At 64.5% G+C, this 23450-nt stretch overlaps 1 protein-coding gene and 1 long non-coding RNA gene across 3 annotated transcripts in view; one reads left to right on the plus strand and one right to left on the minus strand.

Moving 5' to 3' along the window:
• Positions 1-1683: 1683 nt before the first annotated feature.
• On the minus strand, positions 1684-5232 carry LOC114817018. The gene is made up of 3 exons (XR_003764858.2): positions 4891-5232; positions 4520-4614; positions 1684-2781 (listed from the first exon to the last, which is right to left on the minus strand). It is a non-coding gene; the product is annotated as an uncharacterized LOC114817018 (long non-coding RNA).
• Positions 5233-6180: 948 nt separating this feature from the next.
• Positions 6181-23450, plus strand: part of SLC9A7 (solute carrier family 9 member A7) — a 35338-nt gene continuing 18068 nt past the window's right edge. For both annotated transcript variants that reach the window (XM_029079969.2, XM_029079970.2), the window contains exons 1-3: positions 6181-6538; positions 19945-20144; positions 22907-22984. In XM_029079969.2, the coding sequence (XP_028935802.1) occupies positions 6244-6538; positions 19945-20144; positions 22907-22984 (573 nt within the window). In that variant the 5' untranslated portion in view covers positions 6181-6243. The remainder of the gene's footprint in view (positions 6539-19944; positions 20145-22906; positions 22985-23450) is intronic.

Raw genomic sequence — 23450 nt, forward strand, 5'->3', positions numbered from 1 at the left:
CATATCACGGGATATTAATCGATAGTTTTTTAAGGGTCTACGGGTGACTGGCACCGGGCGGAGAGGTGGAGTAGATGGGGACTAATCCGATCCGATCCGGTCCCTCTCTCCCACAGGGTTTCCCCATTATCACGGATGATTCCGTTCCGACCGCGAGCCCGTCACTGGGCAGGGACGGTCTCTATCTGTTGCCCGACTGGACACTCCGAGCGCTCAGCCCAGCGCTCTGCACGGAGTAAGCGCTCAATAAATACCATCGCGTGATTCCCGGCTCCGCCCCCCTCTTCTGCCGGGGGACCTCGGCCCAGTCGCTTCCCATCTCTGGGCCTCGGTTCCCTCATCTGGAAAATGGGGACGGAGACCGTGAGCCCCACGGGCGACCGGGACCGCGCCTGACCTGATTGACTTGCATCCGCCCCAGCGTTTAGGGCGGTGCTTGGCACACAGTAAGGGCTCCACAGCATTCATTCAATCCTGTTGAGCGCTCACTGTGTGCGGAGCGCTGTTCTAAGCGCTCGGGAGAGGACGCCAGAGCAATCAACGGACACGATCCCCGCCCGCCGCGAGCTCGCGGTCTAGAGGGATAATCACCTTATTTTTATGAGGAAACCGAGGCACAGAGAGGTCGAGAGAGGCAGCCAGGTCAAGTAGAAAGAGCCCGGGAGTCAGAGGTCACGGGTTCCAATCCCGGCTCCACCGTTTGCCCCGTGACCACGGGGCCAGTCGCTTTGCTCCAGCGCTCAGAACAGTGCTCGGCACATGGTAAGCGCTTATCAAATACCATCGCTATCGTCCGTTATTATTCTCTGGGCCTCAGTTCCTTCATCTGCCAAATGGGGATTGGATCCCCGTTCTCCCTCCAAGACTGCGAGCCCCAGGTGATTATCCACCACAGTGCTTGGCGCATAGGAAGAGCTCAACGGAAACGACGGTTTTCCTTTCTTTCTTGGGCCACGCGTGAGACCGGCCTTAAAACCTCCCCGAGTTTTAAAAACGGGAAGAGGAACGCGAGGATGGAGAGGCTGTCACGAGCCCTGTTCTCGAATTTCTTCCTTCCTGTCGCTCCCCGTCGGGAAACCCTCCCCCTCCGAGGCCGCGAGCCCGTCGTCGGGTTGGGATCGTCCCTCTCCGTTGCCGAACTGCACCCTCCAAGCGCTCGGCACAGTGCTCCGCGCCCAGTAGGCGCTCAATCAATACGACTGAACGAATGAAATCCGGCGGAAGCGGTTTTCGGAATCTAACGGCGGGGGCCGGGGGAGGTTCCGAGACGAAACGCTCTTGAAACCAGACTTTTTCGGGGCGAAACCCAGATGGGCGGCTGGGCTTCCGCCCCGTGGGGCACCGCTTCTCCCGGACTGATCGATCGATCGACCGGTCGGCCGACGGGGCGCTCTGACGGAGCCCGGACTCGGTAGTTGAAAGCACCTCTCCCCTTAAGCGCCCGAAATCAGATCGGGGCGGGGTCGAGGTCGTTGGATTTGGCGAGGAGGAGGTCACCGGTGACCCTAGACGTCGTCTTTCTCGAGCGCTTACTGCGTGCGGAGCACCGCGCCAAGCCCCTGGGAGACCACAATGCCACCGAGTCCCCGCCTGCGCCGAGCTCACGGTCCGGAGGGAGCTTCCGGTCTAGAAGAAGGAATATTTTTGCCCCCCACACCACGGCGACGAACGGAAACGACGGGACTCTTGAGTGGTACTTTATTGAGCGCTCGCCGTGCACCGAGACGGTACCGAGCGCTCGGAAGAATGCGAGACTCGGTAGATTCGGGGAGTTTACGGTCGGCGGAGTTCACGCCGACCCCCGTGTGCTCGGAATGAAGAGTCCGATCCTTCGGCCTGTCAGTCGGCGGTATTTACCCAGCGCCTGCCGTGTGCCGAGCGCTCGGGAGAGGACGAGATAACCGGTAGACTCCGCCGGGAGTTTACTATCGGCGGGTTCTGAGGGACCAAAACAGTCTCTTTCCCGGCGTCCCCTGGAGCCCCCCGAGGGACAGACGAGCTCTCCGGAGGAAGAGAGGAGGCTACGCCAGCGTATCCAAGCAATCGATGAGACCGGCGAGGACGCTTCCAGCCCAGAACGGCAACGCGTCTCGTCTCCGCGGTTACGGACCGTCGGTCGGTGCTGAGCGGCGCGGCCAGAGGCCGGGCCTGGGCCGTCGCGAGGACCCGGCTTCCCATCCCGTCTCGCCTTGCGCCCTCGGCTGAGTCGTCTCGCTCCTCCGGGCCTCGGTCCCCTCATCCGCCAAATGGGGATGAAGACGGTGAGCCCCACGTGGGACGGGGACGGCGTCCAAACCCGATCGGCCGGTACCGGCCCCGGCGCTCAGAGCCCGGCGCTGGAAGCCCAGCGGCCTGGGCCTGGCGGCGGTCCCGGCTCGCCCGACAGCTCCCTCCGAGCCGTTCGGTTTCTGGGCCGGCGTGACCGTCCCCCAGCCACCTCGCTTCAGTGAAGGAGACTCTCTCGGGTGACCGGAGACGGTAGGCGTGGTTGAACGTGACCGCGTTCGGTCCGGCCGCGCCGCCATTTGGTGGCTAGAGCCCGGGGCCCGGGAGTCGGAAGCACGACGACTTCCTGTTTTCTGACTGTGCCTTCAAACGTCTCCGCAGTCCGGACTCCCTCTTTGCATTTTTACGGTATTTTCTAAGAGCACATCAGGCGTCAGGCACCGTACTAAAAACTCTGGGGGTAGAGATGAGCCCCGGCACAGCCCCCGTGTCCGCTTATCAGCTGGGTGACCTTAGGCGAGTCACTTCCCCTCTCGGGGGCCTCAGTTCCCTCATCTGTAAAATAGAGATTAAGGCTGTGAGTCCCATGTGGGGCAGGGATTTGTCCAAACCGTCCAGGATTGTCCAGACCGGTCTGCTTCCACCTAGCCCACTGTTTAGTGTAATAATAATAATATTAACGTGGGTATTTGTTAAGCGCTTACTCTGCGCAGAGCACTGTTCTAAGCTCTGGGGTAGATACAGGGTCATCAGGTTGTCCCACGGGGGGCTCGCAGTTAATCCCCATTTTACAGACGAGGTCACTGAGGCACGGAGGAGTGAAGCGACTCGCCCACGGTCACACAGCTGACGAGTGGCAGGGCCGGGATTCGAACCCGTGACCTCTGACTCCCAAGCCGGGGCTCCTCCCACCGAGCCACGCCGCGTCTCTAACTAGTGTAGCGCCCGGCACGTTCATTCATTCGTATTCACTGAGCTCTCGCTGGGTGCAGAGCACTGTACTAAGCGCTTGGGAGAGGACAACAACAAACAGGCCTAGAGAAAGCACTTAACGAATACCACCGTGGCTGTTGTTATTATTAATAATGACGATGACGGGATTTGTTAAGCGCTCACGAGCCCCGTGCTCAGCGCTGGGGGCGATACAAGGTCACCGGGTCGTCCCACGTGGGGTTCCCGGCCTTCGTCCCCATTTTCCAGATGAGGGAACCGAGGCACGGGGAAGCGAAGCGACACGCCCAAAGTCACACCGCCGATAAGGGGCGGAGCCGGGATTGGAACCCACGCCCTCTGACTCTTCATTCAGTAGTATTTACTGGGCGCCTACGCCGCGCAGAGCACTGTACTAAGCGCTTGGAACGGACAATCTGGCAACAGATGGAGACGATCCCTGCCCCAACATGGGCTCACGGTCCAAACGGGGAGGGAGCTTGCCCGTAAGCCACTGTGCTTCTCTGATTGTTTTTATTATCTACTCCAAGCAAGCTCATCACATCTCCTCTCTCCTTTGTTTCTTCTTCTCTAGGTGTCTCTATTATCAGGAAATTGGGTGGGAGATGGTCTCGAGACAGGATGAAGCCAGCTCAGGATTCCTAAGCCGCTTATCGCGTCAGTCCCCATTTCCCACATGAGGGAGGCCCAGAGAGGTCAAGCAACTCGCCCCAGGTCACAGGGCGGGGCAAACGTCTCGATTCCACAGTCTAAAATCTTAAAAAGAGCCTCCGTTGCCCGTCCAACGCTCGGCTGGAAAATGGGAATAAAACCGATCGACCGACGCGTCGGTCAATCGATCCGGTCGTTACTTATCGAGCACGGCGCTAAGTACCTGGGAGGGGACAATAAGGGACCCCATTCCTGCCTTCAGAGGGCTTCCGATCAAAGCAATCATCCTCTGGCTTGCTCCCTCCGTCCTTCCCCCCTCCCGGCCCCGCAGCACTTAGGTACATCTATTTACGTCAATAGAGAGAAGTCATTTTTTAATAGATTAACGTCCGTCTCCCCCTCTGGACCGTGAGCTCGTCGCGGGCGGGGAACGGGTCTGTTTATTGTCGCGCGGCGCTCGGAACAGCGCTCCGCACCCGGCAGGCGGTCGGTAAACGCGACCGAATGAATGAATGCGGGCACCGTCTGCAAGGCGTGGGGAAAGAAAAAGGACCGAGGAGGCAGAAGGCCCCGGGTTCCAATCCCAGCTCGGCTACTTACCCGCCGGGTGACCTCGAACGAGTGACCCCGCTTCTCCGTGCCTCGGTCCCCTCACCTGGACGACGGGGATCGACCGTTCAGTCCTACTTACCCGGCGCCGCCCGCGGGCGAGGCAGCGTACGCTTGGAAGAGGACGACGCGATACCCAACGGACGCGTTCGTTCCCCGCACACGACGAGCTCAAGTCTAGAGGGGGAGACGGACGCGAATACACGTAAATAAATAAAATAGACGTCAACAAATAAATGAGAAGCGATAGAGCCACCTGTGCCGCGGGGGTGGGAGCGGGAGAAGAGGAGAGGGGGGCCGAGTCAGGGAAGGCCCCTTGGAGGAGACGGGCCTTCATCGAGGCCTCGAAGGCAAGGGGAGGAACGGTCTGGGGGATCTGAGGAGGGAGGGCGTTCCGGGCCAGGGGTGGGACGTGGATTTTAATGATAATAACGGCAGCTGTGAAGCGCTTACTATGCGCAAAGCACCGTCCTAAGCGCTGGGAGGATACAAGGCGATGAGGGGGTCGGCCGCGAGACGGACGAGACGGAGGCCCAGTGAGCATTAGCGGGGCGAAACGCGCGGGCCGGGTCGGTGTAGGGGAGCGGCGAGGTGAGGTCGGAGGGGGTCTGGGGTCGGAGGCCTTTGAAGCCCACGGCGAGGTGTTAAAGCCCACGGTGAGGTGTTTTCGTCCGCTGGGGGAGTGGACGGGCAACCGCCGGAGGTTCTCGAGGAGAGAGGAAACGGGGACCGAACGTCTCTGGAGAAAAACGATCCGGGCAGCAGGGGGAAGTCCGGACTGGAGCGGGGAGAGGCGGGAGGCAGGGAGGTCAGCGAGGAGGGAGAGGGAAAGGGGACAGAGAGGGGAGGGCGAGGGGAAGGGGAGAGAGGAAGAGGGAGGGGAGAGAGGGAGGGGAGGGGAAGGACAAGGACAGCGGGAGATAAAGGAGGGAGAAGAAGAGAGGGTGAGGGAGAGGGAGGGATAGAGGGAGAGGAGAGGAAGAAGGAGGAGAGAGGGAGAGGAGGGTGAGGGGAGGGGAAGGAGGAGAGGAAGAAGGAGGGGAGAGTGAGGGGAGAGGAAGAAGGAGGGGAAGAAGGAGAGGAGAGCGAGGGGAGAGTGAGGGGAGAGGAAGGAGAGGAGAGTTGAGCGGGGAGGAAGAAGGAGAGAGGGAGGCGAGCGAGGGGAGAGGAAGGAGAGAAAGAAGGAGAGGAGAGTGAGGAGGGAGAGGAAGAGGGAGAGAGGGAGGAGAGTGAGGGGAGAGGAAAGAGAGAAAGAAGGAGAGGAGAGTGAGGAGGGAGGAGAGGAGAGTGAGGGGAGAGGAAGGAGAGAGGAGAGTGAGGAGGGAGAGGAAGAAGGAGAGAGGGAGGAGAGTGAGGGGAGGAGAGGAGAGTGAGGGGAGAGGAAGAAGGGGAGAGAGAGGAGAGTGAGGGGAGAGGAAGAAGGAGAGAGGAAGAAGGAGAGTGAGGGGAGAGGAAGGAGCGGAGAGTGAGGGGAGAGGAAGAAGGAGAGAAGGAGGAGAGGAAGAAGGAGAGTGAGGGGAGAGGAAGAAGGAGAGGAAGGAGAGAAAGAAGGAGAGGAGGGAGTGGAAGAAGGAGGGGAGAATGAGGAGAGAGGAAGGAGAGGCGAGGCAGTGCAGAGGAGACGAGAGCAGAGGAGGGAGGGAGGGAGGGAGGGAGGGAGGGAGGGAGGAGTTCGGGGACGGAGGGAGGGCGGGCGTAGGAGGAGCGCTTAGGTCGGAGGGCGGAGCGCGTCGGGGGGAGCGCAGGCCCGGGCGCCGCGGGTGGGTGGGTGTGTGCGGGCCGCGCAGGGCGCCCTTGTGCGGGGCCATGGAGCCTCCGGCCCCGGGGGCCGCCCCGGCCTCCCCGTCCTCGTCGTCGTCGTCGTCGTCGTCGTCGTCGTCGTCGTGGTGGTGGTCCTCCTCCCGCTCGGGATCGGGGCCGGGGGCGGCGGGGGGCGCGGGGGAGCTGGCGGCCGAGCGGGAGGCGGAGGAGAGCCACCGGCAGGACAGCGCCAGCCTGCTCACCTTCATCCTGCTGCTCACCCTCACCATCCTCACCATCTGGCTCTTCAAGCACCGCCGCGCCCGCTTCCTCCACGAGACCGGACTCGCCATGATCTACGGTCAGCGCGGGGACCCCCCCCCCCCCCCCCCCCAGGCCCACGCCTCGGCCCGGGAGCGGTGCGGAGACCCCCCACCCCTGTCCCGGGACCCCTCCGGGCCCAGGCCGTGACCCGGCATCGCTGCGGAGACCCCCCTACTCCCGCTCGGGGACCCCTCTAGCCTAGGCCGTGACCCGAGATCGGCGCGATGATCGGCCCCTCCCTCGTCCCGGGACCCCCGGCGAGCCCCCCACCCCCGAGCCCCCCGTGATCCGCGCTCAGCCCGGGTGTGTGTCCGACGCCCCTCGATGAACCCGCCCCGGGCCGGGGGGGGGGGGGGGGGGGTCTTGCCTGTCCCCGTCCTCTCCCCCTCCTCCCCGGGGGTGCGGCTGTTTTTATTTCGGGGGCGGATCCTCCCCGACTGGTATTTGAGAGCCGCCCGGTGCCCCGCCCTCACACGGTGAGAGTTGGCGGCACCGACGGCGAGGCGACGCACGGCTAGCCCGCTCGCCCCGAGGGCCGGAGCCCGGGCCCGGTGGGGAGAGGAATCCGGGGGGACCGGGCGCGGGACCGGCGGGACCCCCGACGGGTTCGGGGCGCCCGCTGATCCCGGCGGATCGGGCCCGGCGCCCGGCAGGGCGTTCGGCGCACGGGAAGGGCCCGCCGCGTGCCGCCGCCGGACCCGCCGCCCCCGGGCATCCCCGGACCCCGGGCCTCCGCGCGGCTTCGGGGGCCGGGGGGCCTCGGGGGACCCCGGGCGGGCCGGACCGGGGATGGGGCGGGAGCGTCTCCCCCTGGACCGACGGGTGGTACTCATTGAGCGCCTACCGCCCGCAGAGCGCCGTCTTCCTTCAGTGGTACTTACCGAGCGCCGGCCGCGAGGGACGGACCCGCCGATAGCGCTCGGCGGGCGGGTTCGGTGGCCGCCTCCCCCGCCCCGCCGTGAGCTGACGGTCTCGGCTCGTTTCGTCCGTTCGTTCTCGTCCCCCCGTTCCGGTCGTCCCGGGCGCTCAACGGGGCGCGAGACGCCGTGGGAGCGGACGAGACGTCGACGGACGGACCCCGTTCCCTGCCCGCGGGGAGCTCACGGTCCAGGGACCTGGGCGCTCGTCCCGGCTCCGCCGCTTGTCCGCGGGGCGACCTCGGGCGGGTCGCCCCGCTTGCCCGAGGAGACCGTGAGCCCCGCGGGGGGCGGGGGCCGTGTCCGGCTCCGTTCGCCTGTATCCGCCCCGGCGCTCGGTACGGGGCCCGGCGCACGGTGAGCGCCTAACGCGGACGGTGGCCTCCGTTCGCCTCCCCGGGCCTCGGTCCCCTCCTCCGTAACGAGGGGATGAAGGCCGCCAGCCCCACTTGGGATGAGGACTGGGGTCCGACCCCACGGTGGCCCGTGTCTACGTAGTAAACGCCTAACGGATCCCCCCGGGGGCCGGTCGTCGACCCGCGACTCCGTCGGCGGTGAGCCGGGCCGGCCGATCGATCGACCCGGGGCGGCGGGGCCTGGGGGGGGGGGGGGGGGGAGGCCGGGCCTGGGAGTCAGAGGGCCTGGGTTCGAATCTGCCGGCCGGGAGACCCCGGGCAACCTCGCCCCACGGCTGTCGTGGGCGGGGAGCGTGTCTGTCCTCTCGTTCCGTCGTCCTCTCCCAGGCGCTCGGTACAGCGCTCGGGAAACACCGTTGGATAGATTGCTCGATTGGTCAGTGGCTATTTTTGGAAAAGTTGTTTCTCGAATGTCAGGCTGCCTGAGGGCTTAGGCGAGGAGGAGAGAATTTGGGGGGTGTTTTCCCTTTTACTTTAGTGCTATTTGTCGGGCTGGAAAGAGGTTAGGATAGTTTGCTCGTCTCTTTTAATGCTGTCTGTTAGGCGAGGAGGAGGAGGGGACGTTGTGCTTGTCTGTTTTTTTTTGATAGTGTTTATTGAGTGCTTACTACGCGTCAGGAACTGAACCAAGCATCGGGTAGATGGGAGGGAGTCGGGTTGGAGCCAGTCCACGTTGTACCGTCCTCTCCCGAGCGCTCAGTACAGTGGTCCGCACCCGGTGTATAGTCTCGTCGATGGTTCCCGGACAGTCCGGGAACCACTCAGCCCGGATGGGGGCTTGGGAAGATTTCTCTCAGCCCGGGAAGATACCTGAAAGTCCCCGTGGCTATTTAAAAAAAAAAACTGCTCAGCGCTCCCGACGTGCCAGGCGCCGTACCGAACGCCGGGGAAGATCCACGCTCATCAGGTTGGAGACGGACCCCCGTCCCACGTGGGGCTCCTGGTGTTCCTCCCCCTTTTCCGGATGAGGAGACCGAGGCCCGGAGGAGCGGATGACGAGGACGATGGTTTCCGTTAAGCGCTCGCTACGTGCCGAGCACCGTTGGAAGCGCTGGGGGAGATGGAAGGTTATCGGGTTGTCGCACGCGGGGGCTCGCGGTCTTCATCCCCGCGTTACGGAGGAGGGAGCCGAGGCCCGGAGAAGCGAGGCGACTTGCCCGGCGTCACGGGGCTGACCGGTGGCGGAGCCGGGATCGGGACCCACGACCCCCGCCTCCCAAGCCCGGGCCCTCTCCACTCAGCCACGCCGCTTCTCCAAGCGAAGCGGACGGGGACCGGGGTCGGGGATCGGGACCCACGACCTTCTGGGTCCCGTCCTCGTGTGTCTCGCGTGTCGCCGGGCCGGCTCGGGGCCCGCCCGGCGGAGGTCTCCTTTACGTGCTCGGGCCGAGCGTCCCCCCGCCAGCTCCACCCCGCTCTGGCGGAATTAATGGGCGATGCGGCAGAGACTGCAGAGAAATCCGAGCGCGTCCCGAGCCGTCGGCGGCGGGGGAGAACGGGAGCGCGCTCTCCTTCCGATCCCTCCCCGGGGCCAGGGCCCCTCGGGACGGACGTCCGCCCCGTGCGCGGGGGGCGGGGGGGCGTGGTGAAGACCTTCGACCCTAAAGCCGCCGAGACCCCCCGCCTGCTCCGCCGGGGCCTAAGATGTCCGCCCGGCCAACTGGCAGAGGAGGAAGAGACGGGGCGGACGACGGAGCGACGGTTCCCTCGGGCCGTCGGCGTCCTGAGGCGATGCGCACCCCGCGGGGGGCGTCCGAGTCGGGCTGCCTCGGCCGGCTCCCCTCGACCGTCCCCGCGCTCACGGGGCGGAGACCGGGCCCCTCTCTGAGGAACGGCCGCCTTCTCCGCGGGTTCCGCTCCGCCCGCCGACCGGGGGGGGGTCCCGGCGAGAGGTCGGGCCTGTGAAATCCGGTGTCCTCCCGCCGCTGGGCCGGTGCTGAGGTCCCGCGCCGTGCGGGCGGCTTTAATCCGGGAGTTTCGCTTCTCCCGGCAGCCGGGCTCCCCGCCTGGCTCCCTCTCTCCCTCCCCGTCTCTCTTCCCCATCTCTCGCCCTCCTCGTCTCCCTCTCCCCCCGGCCTTTTCTTCTCTCCCTCCCCTGTCTCTATCTCCTCCTCCCTGTCTCTCTCCCCTTACTGTCTCTATCTCCCCCGTCTCTCTCCCGCTCCCTGTCTCTCTCCCCCCTTTCTGTCTCTCTCCCCATCTCTCTCCCCGACTCTTCCCCTCTCTTTCTCTCTTCCCCATCTCTCCCTCCTTGTCTCCCTCCTCTTTCTCTCTCCCCCTCCCTGTCTCTGTCTCTCTCTCCCTTCTCTCTTTCCCCGTCTCTCTCCCTCCCTGTCTCTCTCCCCCCTCTGTGTCTCTTCCCCCGTCTCTCTCTCCCCATCTCTCCCCCTTTCTGTCTCTCTCCCCGTCTCTCTCTTCCCCATCTCTCCCCCGCTCTGTCTCTCCCCCCCCCTCTCTCTCCCCGTCTCTCTCTTCCCCGTCTCTCCCCCTCTCTGTCTCACGCCCCGTCTCTCTCTCCGCATCTCTCACTCTCCCCTTTCTGTCTCTCCCTGTCTCTTCTCTCCGTCTGTCTCGTTCATTCACTCAGACGTATTTACTGAGCGCTTACTGTGTGCAGAGCACCGTACCGAGCGCTTGGAAAGTACGGTTCGGCAACGGCTAGGGCCAATCCCTACCCACCGACGGTCTAGAACCGGTCTAGAGCGACGGTCTGAGAAGCGGCGTGGCTCAGTGGAAAGAGCCTGGGCTTCGGAGTCAGAGGTCATGAGTTCGACCCCCGGGACTGTGGGCGTGTCACTTGACTTCTCGGTGCCTCGGTTCCCTCATCTGTAAAATGGGGAGTAAAAGCGTGTGAGCCCCACGTGGGACAACCCGATTACCCTGTTTCTCCCCCAGCGCTTAGAACGGCGCTCGGCACCTAGCGAGCGCTTAACGGATACCCACGTTATTAGAACGGGGAGCCAGACGACGGAACAGTACAAGTAGACGGGCATCGATAGCATCGATATAAATAGAATCGGAGATATGCGCACAACTTTAAAATAAAGAGAATAATAAACGTGGATGCACGGACACAAGCGCCGTGGGCCGGGGAGCGGGGTAGAGCAGAGGGAGGGAGTCGGGGCGACGGGGAGGGGAGGAGGAAAAGGGGGGCTCGGTGCGGGAAGGCCTCCTGGAGGAGGGGAGCTCTCGGTGGGGCTTCGGAGAGGGGAAGAGGGCCAGTCCGGCGGAGGGGAGGAGGGAGGGCGTTCCGGGCCGGCGGTGGGACGTGGGCCGGGGGTCGACGGCGGGACGGGCGCGAACGGGGGACCGTGAGGAGGTGAGCGGCCGAGGAGCGGAGCGTGTGGGCCGGGCCGGACAAGGAGAGAAGGGAGGTGAGGTAGGAGGGGGCCGGGTGATGGACACTCGCTCCCTGTCTCTCTCCCTCGTCTGTCTCTCCGCCCACACCCCCGACCCTCCTGGCGCTGACTACAGACCTCATTCCCACAAGCCGGAAAGGCCATCAGATCTTTAGGACGCGGCAGTCGAGCCTGTACGTTCCCTGAGGGCAGCCCACGGGTCTGCTGGCGCTGTCGGGCGGTCCTCTCCTTAGCGCAGCGCTCTGCGCGGGGTGGACGCTCAATAAACGCCACCGATCTCGGCGATAATCCGAGACGGGGCTCGAGCGGGGAAAAAATAGCCACCCTATTCCGCGGTCACCGGCTCGGGTCGGATCTTCTGGGCCCCCCCCCCCCCCCCCCCCGGCGCACGGAGGCGCGGGATTTCAGATCCTGCGGGTTTCGGACTTCGTACGCTATTTAGCTCTGGGTTACCTCTGTCCTCCCGACCTGGGGCCGCCGGAGTCCGATCCGGGGGACCGCCCCCGCCGGGGCCGAGGGAACCGCGAGCTTATTCTTATTTTCAAATCCCCACGGGGCAGCCTCGTCCTCGCCGCGGTACGACCCGGCCCCGCCGGACGGAAGGCTCCCGCCGGCCTTCTGGCGGGCGTAGAGGACGGTCCGCGGATACCGTGATCGGCGCCGTAAACTGTAGAAGCAGGATAAACCACCCGCCCACCGGCCTGCTTCCCAGGGGGCGAGAGACGGTTGGCCTCCCCGCCGGCCGGATTGTTCTTCTCTCAACCCGGAGGACTCGGAGTCCCGGGCCTTCAGACGCGACCGTTTTCTCCGGGTCGGGCCGATCCCTCGGTCAGTCCGTCGGCGGGATTCAGCCAGCGCTTGCCGTACACGGCGCAGCCGAGGCGGTCGACGCGTGCCCCGGCCGGCGCCCGGTAAGGTGCCCGGCCCGGACCGACCGCCCAACAGACAGCGTGATTCCTGCTCTTATTTCTCCGTGGATCGGCCGTTCGGGGAGAGGAGAGCCCGGTTGGCGCTGATCGGGGTGGGATCCCACCTCGCCCGGTAGCGTCGACAGCGAGAGTTTGGGTCGGGGCGGGTGGCGAGCAGATTGCGCCCCATTTGCTCTGTCCTCGTGGGTGAGGTCCGTTTCCTCCATCAGATTTTGCTCCTGCCGCATTTAGCGCCGGGGTATTTATAAGCACCCCACGCGGGCTTCCTCCTGGCTCTCTCTCATCTCTTTACGCTGCTCTTCTCCGGGTCGGTGCACGTGAGATGGCGCACACGACACGCTCATTAATAACAGTGATAATTACGGTATTTACTACGCGCCTACTAGGTGCCGAGCAGCGTTCTGAGCGCCGGGGTAGATGCGGGGTCATCCGATTGTCCCACGCGGGGCTCGCAGGCTCGGTCCCCGTTCTGCAGATGAGGGAACTGAGGCACGGAGGAGTGAGGTGACTGGTCCAAGGGTCACACAGCAGGCGGGTGGCGGAGTCGGGATCGGAACCCACGACCTCGGACTCCCGAGTCCGGGCTCTTGCCGCTAGGCCGTGCTGCTCCTCTGGGTGATATATAATGGAGCAGTTATAATAATAATTCTTCTTCCCTTCCCCCCGTCTGCCATTTATTTTGGCGTCTGTCTTCCGCACTAGACCGGAAGCTCCTCGTGGGCGGGAATAGCGTTCGTTCACTCGGTCATTCTCGGTCGTCTCTGTTGAGCGCTTACTGCGTGCAGAGCACTGTGCCGGGCGCTTGGGAGGGGACAGCGGGGCCACAAGCAGACGCGTTCCCGCCCACAGCCGGGCTCGCGTCGGATCGGTCTTTTCGAAGGTCATGGGTTCCGATCCCGCCGCCCGCCACGCGTCTGGCGCGTGACCCCGGGCGGAAGACCATCCGGAAAATGGGGATCGGGGCCGTGTCCGACCCGATTATCTCCCATCCACCCCGGTGCTTAGAACAGTGCCTGGCACACGGCAAGCGCCTCACAGATCCCGTTATCGTTACTGTTAGGAATGACATCTCACTCGTGGGGCCGTTTTAAAATCCAGGAATTAAAGATAAAGGGCTAGAAAGGTTCATAGCGCCGGTCTTCACAGTTGCCATTTCCCGAGCGGACGGAGGACTGCGGAAATCGACGCGCGGACCCACCCGCTCCTCTTGAATTCCGACGGCGTTCGCCCGCTTTCTGCCCAAGGGCGGACGGCGGCGGGGAAGAGAACCTCGCGTTCATCGCCGGAGCGGGATATGGAGAAGTCAGAACGATTGACTTCGGTTTTTATGAATGAGAGGACTGTCTGGGCTGTTTCGCCGGCAATATTTTGCGGTGGCGTGTTTGTGCTGGAACAGAGGAGCGGCTAAGGGGATGAATAATCGGATGTTCCGCGGAGTGAAGGGCTTTGTTTTTAGGAAGAGTCAAAAAAAAAAAAAACCGGTGCTTTGAGATCGGGTGTCCTGCCGGAAGCAAAGGGGGCCCGATTCCGGGACAGATTCCGACAGGATAGGTGCCCCCCACCCCGCCAGATATCTCACCGGGGGGGTTGGAACTGGGTCACGACGTAAACGAGCCCCGGGATCTGTGGAAAGAACCCCACGGCACTCAGGTATTCATCATCACCACCAAGTGTCGTCGAGTGGTTTCCCGTTCCCAGCGACTCCGCGGCGGCATTTTCTCCGGGACGTCCCGTCTTCTTCCGTGACCGTTCTACGGGCGCTTCCGCTCTCCTCGTCTCCTCCAGCCGCCGGGCTGCCTCGTCCTTTTCCTAGCGTCAGTGTCTTCTCCGGAGAATCATCATTATTCTGGTGTCCGTGAAGCGCTTACTACGGGCCAGGCACCGTACTAAGCTCTGGGCTGGACAGAAGCGAATCGGATCCACGTCGGGACTGAGGGAGAGCCCGGCCTCTGCGACGATGATGATAGTAGTCGCTCGTTCATTATTTATCGGGCGCTTACCGGGTGCAGGGCGCTCTCGGTCCCCCCCGACAGGGTGTCCAAAATATGCTAATCGAAGTCATTTGCCCTTCTGGAGACCGAAGCCTTAGGAAGGCACCTGTAATTTCTCTCTATTAATGTCACCTCGAATTTATTTCTATTAATGTCTGTCTCCTCCTCCAGACTGTAAGCTCTCGTGGGCAGGGCCTGTGTCTCCCTGGTATTTTGTAATAATGATAATAATTAAGGTATTTAAGCGCTTATGACGTTCCAGGCACCGTACCGGGCGCCGGGGTAGGCAGAGGTTGGACGCAGTCCCCGTCCCGTGTGGGGCTCACGCTCTTAAACCACATTTTACAGATGAGGTCACAGAGGCCCAGGGAAAGCGTCGCACTCTCCAAACGGTCAGGACAGTGCTCCGCGCATAGTGAGCGCGCGATAATCACCATCTAGCGCAGGCCCGGTGCAAAGAGGCCGGGCCCGGGAGTCGGAAGCCCCGGATATCAATCCCGGCTCCGCCGCCCGCCTGCTGCGGGACCTGGGTCAAGTGGCTCAACTTCCCCGGGCCTCGGTCACCCCACGGGAGAAACGGGAACCCGATACCTGTTCTCCCTCCTCCCGAGACCCGGAGCCCCACGTGGGGCCTGAGCCTCCCCCAGCGCTTAGGACGGCGCTCGGCACGTAACGGGCGCCCGACCGTAACCCGGTCATCTTTATTATTACGGAGCGATCGCTGACGGGCAGAGCCGGTGAGGTTTGTAAACTTCAAATCTGTGAGGCGGGCGAGGGCTCGCCAGCACAGGCTATCGGAGTGCTTCCTGGGGATTATTAATGATAAGAATAACGATAACGACGGTATCTGTTAAGCATTTACTACGTGCCGAGCGCTCTTCTAAGCGCCGGGGTAAGAAGAGTGGAAAGTGGACGAAGCAAAACCCGAAACTTGGTAAATATTTAACGCGGGAACGTCTCGTCGGGAAAGGAGGACGGTGTCGGCCCCGAGACTGCAGTGAATCGATCCTTCGGTCGTATTTACTGAGCGCTCAGTGTTCCCGGGGGACTGCGGAGGGACAGTGGTGGTAGATAGGTTCCCCGTCCACGAGCAGCTGACAGTCCAGAGGGGCGACAGATAAAGGATTACGTCTTCGGGGGGCCGCGGGCCGGGGGGGTTCGAGGGGATAAATTCAACCGCAAGCGTGACAGAGAAAGGGAGCGGGAGAAGAGGAAACGAGGGCTTAGTCGGGGAAGGCCCCCCGGAGGAGGCGAGCGTTTAATAAGGCCGCGGAAGAGGGGAGGGCGATCGGGGCCGGAGGAGGCGGGACGCGGGCGAGAGAGACGAGACGGAGGCCCAGGCGGAGGAGCGAAGCGCGCGGGCGAAGGTCACGGGTTCTAATCCCCGCTCCGCCACCTGCCTGCCGTGCGTGACCTCGGGCTGACTTCGCTTCTCCGGGCCTCGGTCACCTCGTCGGTAAAATGGGGACGAAGGCCGAGGGCCCCAGGCGGGACAGGGACCGGACCGGTCATCCCGTAAGGCCCCCGGCGCTCAGAACAGCGCTGCGTATCCGCCACGGTTATCAGTCTCTCCCCGAGCCGCTGACCGACCGCCCCCCCCCCCCCCCCCCCCGGGGACCGGCGTGGCCTCGGAGTCGGAGGACCTGGCTTCTGATCCCGCCTCCGCCGCTTGTCTGCCGTGTGACCTCGGACAAGTCGCTTCACTACCCCACGGCTTCCCTCTTGTAGTGCCTGGTGCACGGTAAGCGCTCAACAGACACACAAACGGAAAAGCTGTCCGCTGTGTGACCTCAGCCAAGTCACCTCACCTCTCCGGGCCTCCTTTCCGGCACCTGTGGGGATTAAGAGTGGGAGCCCGATCGGCTTCTGTCCACCCCGGGCCCTAACGCAGTAAGCGCTTAGCAAGTGGCAAAAAAAAAAATATAATTCCGGGAGCCCGAAGGGGTCTTCGCCTCTCCCGCCCAGATGCTTTATCCATCCTGAGCCTCCCGTAGCCTCACCCGTCCTGTCTCCGAAATGACGGGAGGGTCAGATCTTCGGAAATGAGAGAAACGGGCTGGGGGGGGAGTGTGAATTTCGGGGAAAAAACGCAGCGATCCCGAAGCGCGAAGAGAGTCTGACCCTCCCGCTGTCCGGATGGAGGAGGATTATCCAGCCGCTCGGATATCCAAAGCGGGCCGCGGCCTTAAGGGTGGATTCCCCGAGGGGTCCTAGCGTTAAGAGGATGGGAAAACTGCAGTCTCCTCCGTCGCGGGATCGTGACAACGCGGACGAGGTCGGTAAATAACCCTAAGCGAGCGCCTAGGAGGCACGGGCGATCTTTCTCTAAGATCACGTGGTCCGGGGCGCTTATTTTCTTTGACCCTTGAGGTTCGAGACGCCCCACGTGGGTCTCCCGAACTCCCACCCATCCATCAGTCGACCGTATTTAGTGAGCGGAGCGTGCGGGGCGCCGTTCTCGGCGCCTAGGGGAGTGCGGCGTAAGGGAATCGTAGGCACGATCCCGGCCCACGACGAGCTGACGGTCTAGGGGGGAGACGGACGTTAATGTGTAATAAATAAATGCCGGATACGGACAGAAATGCCGTGGGGCTGAGGGTGAATGAGGAGAATGGATCCAGGTTCCGTCCCCGTGATGGGATGATTCCACTCTGCTGCGATTTTATCCTGCCCCGGTGTCCTTCCAATTAAACGGGCTTGGTTTCAATCCAAAGAAAGGCAGTTTTCCCAAACTGTGGTCAGGCTGTTCGTTTTCCTTCAGTCCGTGATCTCCGGTCCGCCCCCCCGCCCCCCCCGGGCACGGGGGACTCCGCGTTCTGAAACCGCATCGTCCGAAGCCAACCGACCGTAAAAACAGTAGTCGAAAGGAACGTGGCGTCTGTTGAGCACTTACTAGGTGCCGAGCACCGTACCGAGCGCCGGGGTTGTCGCAAGCTAATCGGGCCGACGGAGTCCCCGTCCCACAGGGGGTTCACAGCCCAAGGGGGAGGGAGGACGGGGATTTCATCCCCATTGGCTCGGTGGAAAGAGCCCCGGCCTTGGGAGTCAGAGGTCACGGGTTCGACTCCCGGCTCTGCCACTCGTCAGCTGCGTGACCGTGGGCGAGTCACTTCTCTGTACCTCAGTTACCCTCATCTGTAAAACGGGGATTAACTGTGAGCCTCACGTGGGACGACCTGATCACCCCGTATCACCCCCAGCGCTTAGGACAGTGCTCTGCACACGGTAAGCGCGTAACAGGTGCCCATGTTACGTTAGAGATTCCCAGCGTCTCCCAGAAGACCGTCTCCTCCTCTAGGTTGCCGAACTGTCCATTCCAAGCGCTCAGCAGAGTGCTCTGCACACGACGAGCGCTCGATAAATACGACAGAATGAATGAACGAGCGCCGTATCGTCCTCTCCCAACTGCTTCAGTGGAGCGCTCCGCACGTGATACGCGCTCCACCGACGGGACAGATTGAGCCGCGTCACCTCCGGGAGACCCGAAGTACGTGGTGGGTGTGAAACACTTGAAATAATCAGCTTCTCCCGGGCAGGGAACATGTCCGTCAACACCCCTAGCTGGGGTAACGGGCCGGGGTAGGTAAAAGGTGATCGGCTCGGACACGGTCCCCGCCCCACGTGGGGCTCACGGTCTCAATCTCCATTTTACAGAGGCGGTAACTGAGGCACAGAGGAGTGAAGTGACTTGTCCAGGGTCACCCGGCAGGCAAGGGGGCCGAGCCGGGATTAAAACCCGGGGGCCGGGGTTTCGTTTTGCGCACAGGAGCTTCTAGCAGCGGGAACTTCTTTTTTCCTGCCTTTTTCTTTGGTAAAATGGTCTCCGTTAAGCGCTTAATAGGTACCGGGCACTGTCCTGAGCGCCGGGCGCCGGGGGAGATACGAGCTCATCGGGCCAGACGCAGTCCCCGTCCCACCGTGGGGTCCGGCTCTCAGTCGGAGTAGGAGGGAGAGCGGGTACGGAGTCCCCGCAGTCGAGGAGACCGAGGCCCAGAGAGGTGAAGCGACCGGCCCGAGGCCACCCAGCGGAGAAGCGGCGGAGCCGGGATCAGACCCCAGGTCCTCGGGCTCCCCCCGCGAGGCCACGCTGTTTCCCCGAGTTTACCGTGTTCGATTCACTCAATAATATTTATGGAGCGCTTACTGTGTGCAGAGCACTGTACTAAGCGCTCGGAATGGACAAGTCGGTGACGGATAGAGACGGTCCCTGCCCACTGACGGGCGCGCGGTCTAATCGGGGGAGACGGACGGACGGGAACGGTGGCGATAAATCGAATCGAGGGCGATAAATAGAATGAAGATAGGACACGCTACCCTGCCTGCGGACGGACGGCCCTCCGGTGACCCGTGCCGCCTCCCGACCCCGAGGGCCCTCCCTTCCTTGGGCCGTATTCCTCCGGCGCCCGCCGTGTGCGGGACGCTGTGCCGACCGCCCGGGAGACGACACGGCCACAATTGACAGACGCATCTCCTCCCCGCCGCGGGCTCACGCCTCCCTCCGCAGACATTCAGCGGGTCAGGCCCGGAGATTTCGGCCTCCCTTCTCCCCGGGCTCCCGCCCCGCGGGGTGACGGAGAAGACGGAAGTTGACGCTTGGGGGTCTGGTTTGGTTTTTTGGGCCGGCTTGGCTAGTTTGGTGCAGCGGAAGGGCTCCCCGCAGATTCCCCGGGCCTCTGCCGGGAGGAGAGGTCGCCGGGAAGTAGGTCGGGCGGAATCCCGGGAGCCGTAAGCAGCGGCGGGTTCGGCCGGGCCCCGTGGACGGCCCGCGCGGTGGGCTCTCTCCCGGTGCTCCGCACGCGGCGACCGCTCAGTCGGCGCTCTCCCGATGGCTCGGCTCAGCGCTCGGATCCAGGCGACCGAGGGATCGAACGACCCGGGGGTGCCGGAGGGACGCCTCTCCTCAACGAGGCACGGTCCCGGATGCCCAGGTCCGCCCCCCGTTATCTCTTGGATGAGCAGGGGGCTCGGGACCTGGGTTCTGATCCCGGCTCGGTCACCTACTTGCCGTGTGACCTTGTCACTTCGCCTCTCCAGGCCTCGGTCCGTAAAACGGGGATCCGGCGCCCGCTCACCTAGACGGCGAGCCCCGCGACGATGATCTGGTACCGACCCCGGCGCTTAGCGCGGCGCTTGGCCGAGGGTATCTCCTAAATGCCATCGTCGTGAACAGCGATAAGCCTGCTATTGCTTAGTGCAGCGCTCGGCCCGTAATAACTCTTCCGTAAATATCATTATTCATAATTATTCCTTTCCCAAATGCTTAACGGAGATGACGTCTATCTAACCGCTAGACCGTAAGCTCATTTTGGGCCGGGAACGCGTCTCCCAACCCCCTCATCCTCTGCCCTCCCGACCGCTTATTTCAGGGCCGTGCGTGTAGTCAGCGCCCAATAAATACCGCCGCCGCCGCCGCCGCCGGGCAATTTTCGCCACTCTCCGGTTAAGGGAGGGTTCGAAGGGCAGCCCCGTCCTTCTTCTTAAACGGTATCCGTTGAACGCCGACCGTGGGCCGGGCACCGTGCTAATCGCTGGGGCAGATAGGAACCGATCGGGTCGGACACGGTCCCCGTCCCCCGTGGGGCCGACGGTCTCCGCCCCCATGCTCCGGATGAGGTGACCGAGGCCCAGAGAGGCGGAGGGAGTCGCCCGGGGTCGCACGGCAGGCGGAGATCAGAACCCGCGACCCTCCGCCTCCCGGCCCCGGGCTCCGCTCCGCCGTCCCGCCTCCCGCCGGGAGCCCAGAGGTGTTTTGGGGGCGAACGCCTGGACGCCGTCCCCGCCCCCCCGGTCGGCGTCTGACGTCTTCTCCCTCGTTCCCGCCCCGGTTCCAGGCCTGATCGTCGGGGTGATCCTGAGGTACGGATTTCCGGCCAGCGGGAGCCGGGAGCAGCCCCTGGCCTGCTCTCCCGGGGCCCGGCCCTTCACCACGCTGCTCGTCAACGTCAGCGGGAAATTCTTCGAGTACACCCTGAAGGGCGAGATCAGCCTCGGGAAGATCAACAACGTGGAGCAGAACGACATGCTGAGGAAGGTCGGTGCTCCGCGAGGCCGGGCGCGCGTCCCCCCCTCCCGTTGGCCAGCAACGGTGATGACGCCGGGCGTCGGGACGGCCGTCGAGGTCCCGATCCCCGTTTCCGTAGACGAGGGGACCGGGGCCCGGAGAGGTAGAGCGACCCGGCCGGGGAGACGCGCGGCGGAGCCGGGATCAGGACCCGGTCCCTCCTGACCCCTAGACCCGGCCTCTGGCCCCGAGGCCACGCCGCCTCCCGTTTAATCTGCACGTGGCGTCGGTATAAATGAAGGCGGCGGGGGGGGGGGGTCTCGCGGGCCGCGGGCCTGAATATCCGGGACGAGGCGCGAGGCGACGCAGGAGGGAGAGGGAGTAGGGGGCGGGAGGGCCGAGGCGAGGAAGGCCCCTCGGAGGAGGCGGGCTCCCGATTGGGCCCTGACGGCGGGGAGAGGCGCCGTCCGACGGATCCGAGGAGGGAGGGCGCGAGACGGAGGCCCGGCGGGTCGGCGTCGGCGGAGCGGGCCGGCTCGGAGACGGAGGGGCGGGGTGGGAGGGGGCCCGGCCGACGGCGAGGAGTTCCCGTCCGCCGCCGGGTCGGCCGGGCAGCCGGTTGCGGGGTAGCGGGACGACGTGTCTCCGAGGCGGGATCGGCCTCGTTCCTCCCGGGGGACCCCCTCGCGTCGACCCGAGGTCTCGGGCGAGTCCCGTCTCGAAAGCCCGGGGCTCCCCGGCGGAGTCGGCCTGGGAGACGGGAGCCGGTCCCTCCCTCCCCCCCCTCACCTCGCTGTCCTTCCCGCCCCTTCTCCCGCGACCATCCCATCGTCCGTTGCCCACGGGCCGGCCCCCTCCCGCCTCGCCGCTCCGCCACTCCGGCCCGGCCCGCGGGCTTCGCTCCTCGGACGCCGACCTCCTCCCGGGGCCTCCGTCTCGCCTCTCCCGCCTCCGGCCCGCCCTCCCTCCTCAAATCCCCCCAGACCGTTCCTCTCCCCGTCTTCGGAGCCTCGTCGGAGGCCCGGCTCCTCCAAGAAGCCCTCCCTGGCTACGCCCTCCTCTCCTCCTCCCCCGCTCCCTTCTGCGCGGCTCTCACTTGCTCCTTCATTCGTCCTCCCTCCCCGCCCCACTGCACAAATGCATTTATCCCTTTATAGCTGTCATTTCTTTATTCACTTCTCCGTTCGTACACGTCGCTGTCCGTCTCCCCCTCGAGACCGGCAGCCCGTCGTGGGCACGCGCCTCTTCCTTGTCCGTCCTCCTCCCCCGAGCGCTCGGCACGGCGCCCGGCACCCGGCGGACGCTCAGTAAAGACGACCGAACGGAGGGACGAATCCACCCGTTGCCTATAAGTGCACAGACCCACTGCCGTCGGGGCGAAGCGCGGGGGAAAGACCTGTCACTTGCCTCTTTTTGGAAGGAGAGGGCGGGACGGAGAGGGGTTTCCCGGTGTCCGGAGGAGGAACGGTACTCCCCGAGCCCTCAGCGCGGCGCTCCGCAGACGGCGAGCGCCCGACGAATACGAACGACTGGATAGGAGAGCCTACTCCGAGCCCCGCCCCGCCCCCCTTCCGCTTGTGGTTTCGGCTCGGGACCCGTTTCGGAGCGGGAACGTCCTCCGGAGTTTCCGACCCGAAGATAATCACTCTCGTATCGAAAGGGCCGGGCCGACGGATTTCCCGACCCCGTCAAAGGGCTTCTCGTAAACGCCGGTGACTCAATCGAGAAGTGGAGGGGGATTCCGGACGGGGAGCCGCCGGCGGGCAGTTCCCGCCGCGGGACGCGCGAGGGCCGGTCGGGGACCGGGGCGGGCCCTTAGCCACGGACCGATCCCCCGCCGGTTGGATGCGATCCGTCGGGGGTATCTGTCGAGCGCTCCCCGTGGGCGGGGGGCCGTGCCGAGCGCCCGGGGGCGGACGCTACGGCGGAATCGTAGACGCCTCCCTCGCCCGCGGCCGGCTTACGGCCGGAGGGGACTGGAACCCGTCGGCGGGGTCGACTGAGCGCTCGCCGCGCGGAAAAGCGCCGCGCTGAGACGCCGAGCGCGGCGGCCCGCACGGAGCGGGCGCTCGACCGATACCGTTTATCGGTTGCTCGACTGAGACGAGGGCGTCCCGGGCCGAGATCTCACGGGGAGACCGGAGGAGGCCGACAGGCCTCTCCCACCGTCCCCTGCCGATTGAAACCTCCGGCCCCGGTCGGCCGATCCGGCGGCGGGGGGGGCGCTTACTCTGCGCGGAGCGCTCGGGAGAGCCCGGGCCCGGGCGTCAGGGGACCCGGGTCCCCATCCCGGCTCCGGCCCCCGTCTGCCGGGCGACCTCGGGCGAGTCACTGCCCTCGCTGGGCCTCGGGGATCTCATCTGACGTGGGGACGGAGGCCGGGAGCCCCACGTGGGACGGGGACCGGGGCCGACCCGATCGGCTCGTATCCGCCCCGGCGCTCGGGACGGAGCCCGGCGCCTACTAAGCGCCTAACGGACACCGTCGCGTTAGCGTCGTTCTTACGAGAGGAACTCAAAATGCCTCGGTTTCCGAGCCCCCAACGCCAAACTGATGGGTTTCCCGGTCTCCCCGTGAACGGACGGAACCTATCTCCCAACTCCGAGCGCTCAGTACAGTGCTCTGCCCGCAGCGGGCGCTCAGTAGACGGCAACGAGCGATTGTAGGTGCCTCTGACCTGCGACGAGGACCTTCCGGTGTTGACGCCGGGGGCGGGAAGCAGCCGCCCCGTGGCCACGGGCCCTAGAGAGCACTCGATGAGCACTAAATCTGCTTCGTTTCCTGTTTTCTAGGTCACTTTCGATCCCGAGGTCTTTTTCAACATCCTGTTGCCTCCCATTATTTTCCACGCCGGATACAGTTTAAAGAAGGTAAGGACGTCTCCCTTCCTCGTCTCCGCCCGCCAGCGTTCAACCCCGCGGGTGTTTTCCGATACCGTCGGTCGATTCTCCGGGGACAGATGAGATCCGTTGGGCCTCCCCGGCCGACCCCCCGTCCCCCCCTCGCGTCGCCTCTGCGTTTGAATCTGTAACCGGCCGATCGGTCGCCTTCACCGAGCGCCGGGAACTCCTTTGAGCACTTCGGACCTCAGCCCGCCCTCGGCCCCGCAGCCCGCGAGCTCGGCGAAAGGCGGGGACGGGGCCCACCGGCCCGTCCGTCGATCGGCGCTATTTCTTGAGCGCTGACAACGGGCAGAGCACCGTGCCGAGCCCTCGGGAGAGCACACTCCAGCTGGCCGTCCCCCGCCCGCGGCGGGCCTACGCCTCGAAGGGGACGCAGAACGTCTTGGAGCGCGTCTCGTACGGCGCCGCGGCTCGAGCGCTTCGACGCGTTTTC

The sequence above is a fragment of the Ornithorhynchus anatinus genome, chromosome 15, assembly GCF_004115215.2.
Source record: "Ornithorhynchus anatinus isolate Pmale09 chromosome 15, mOrnAna1.pri.v4, whole genome shotgun sequence".
Taxonomy (NCBI): domain Eukaryota; kingdom Metazoa; phylum Chordata; class Mammalia; order Monotremata; family Ornithorhynchidae; genus Ornithorhynchus; species Ornithorhynchus anatinus.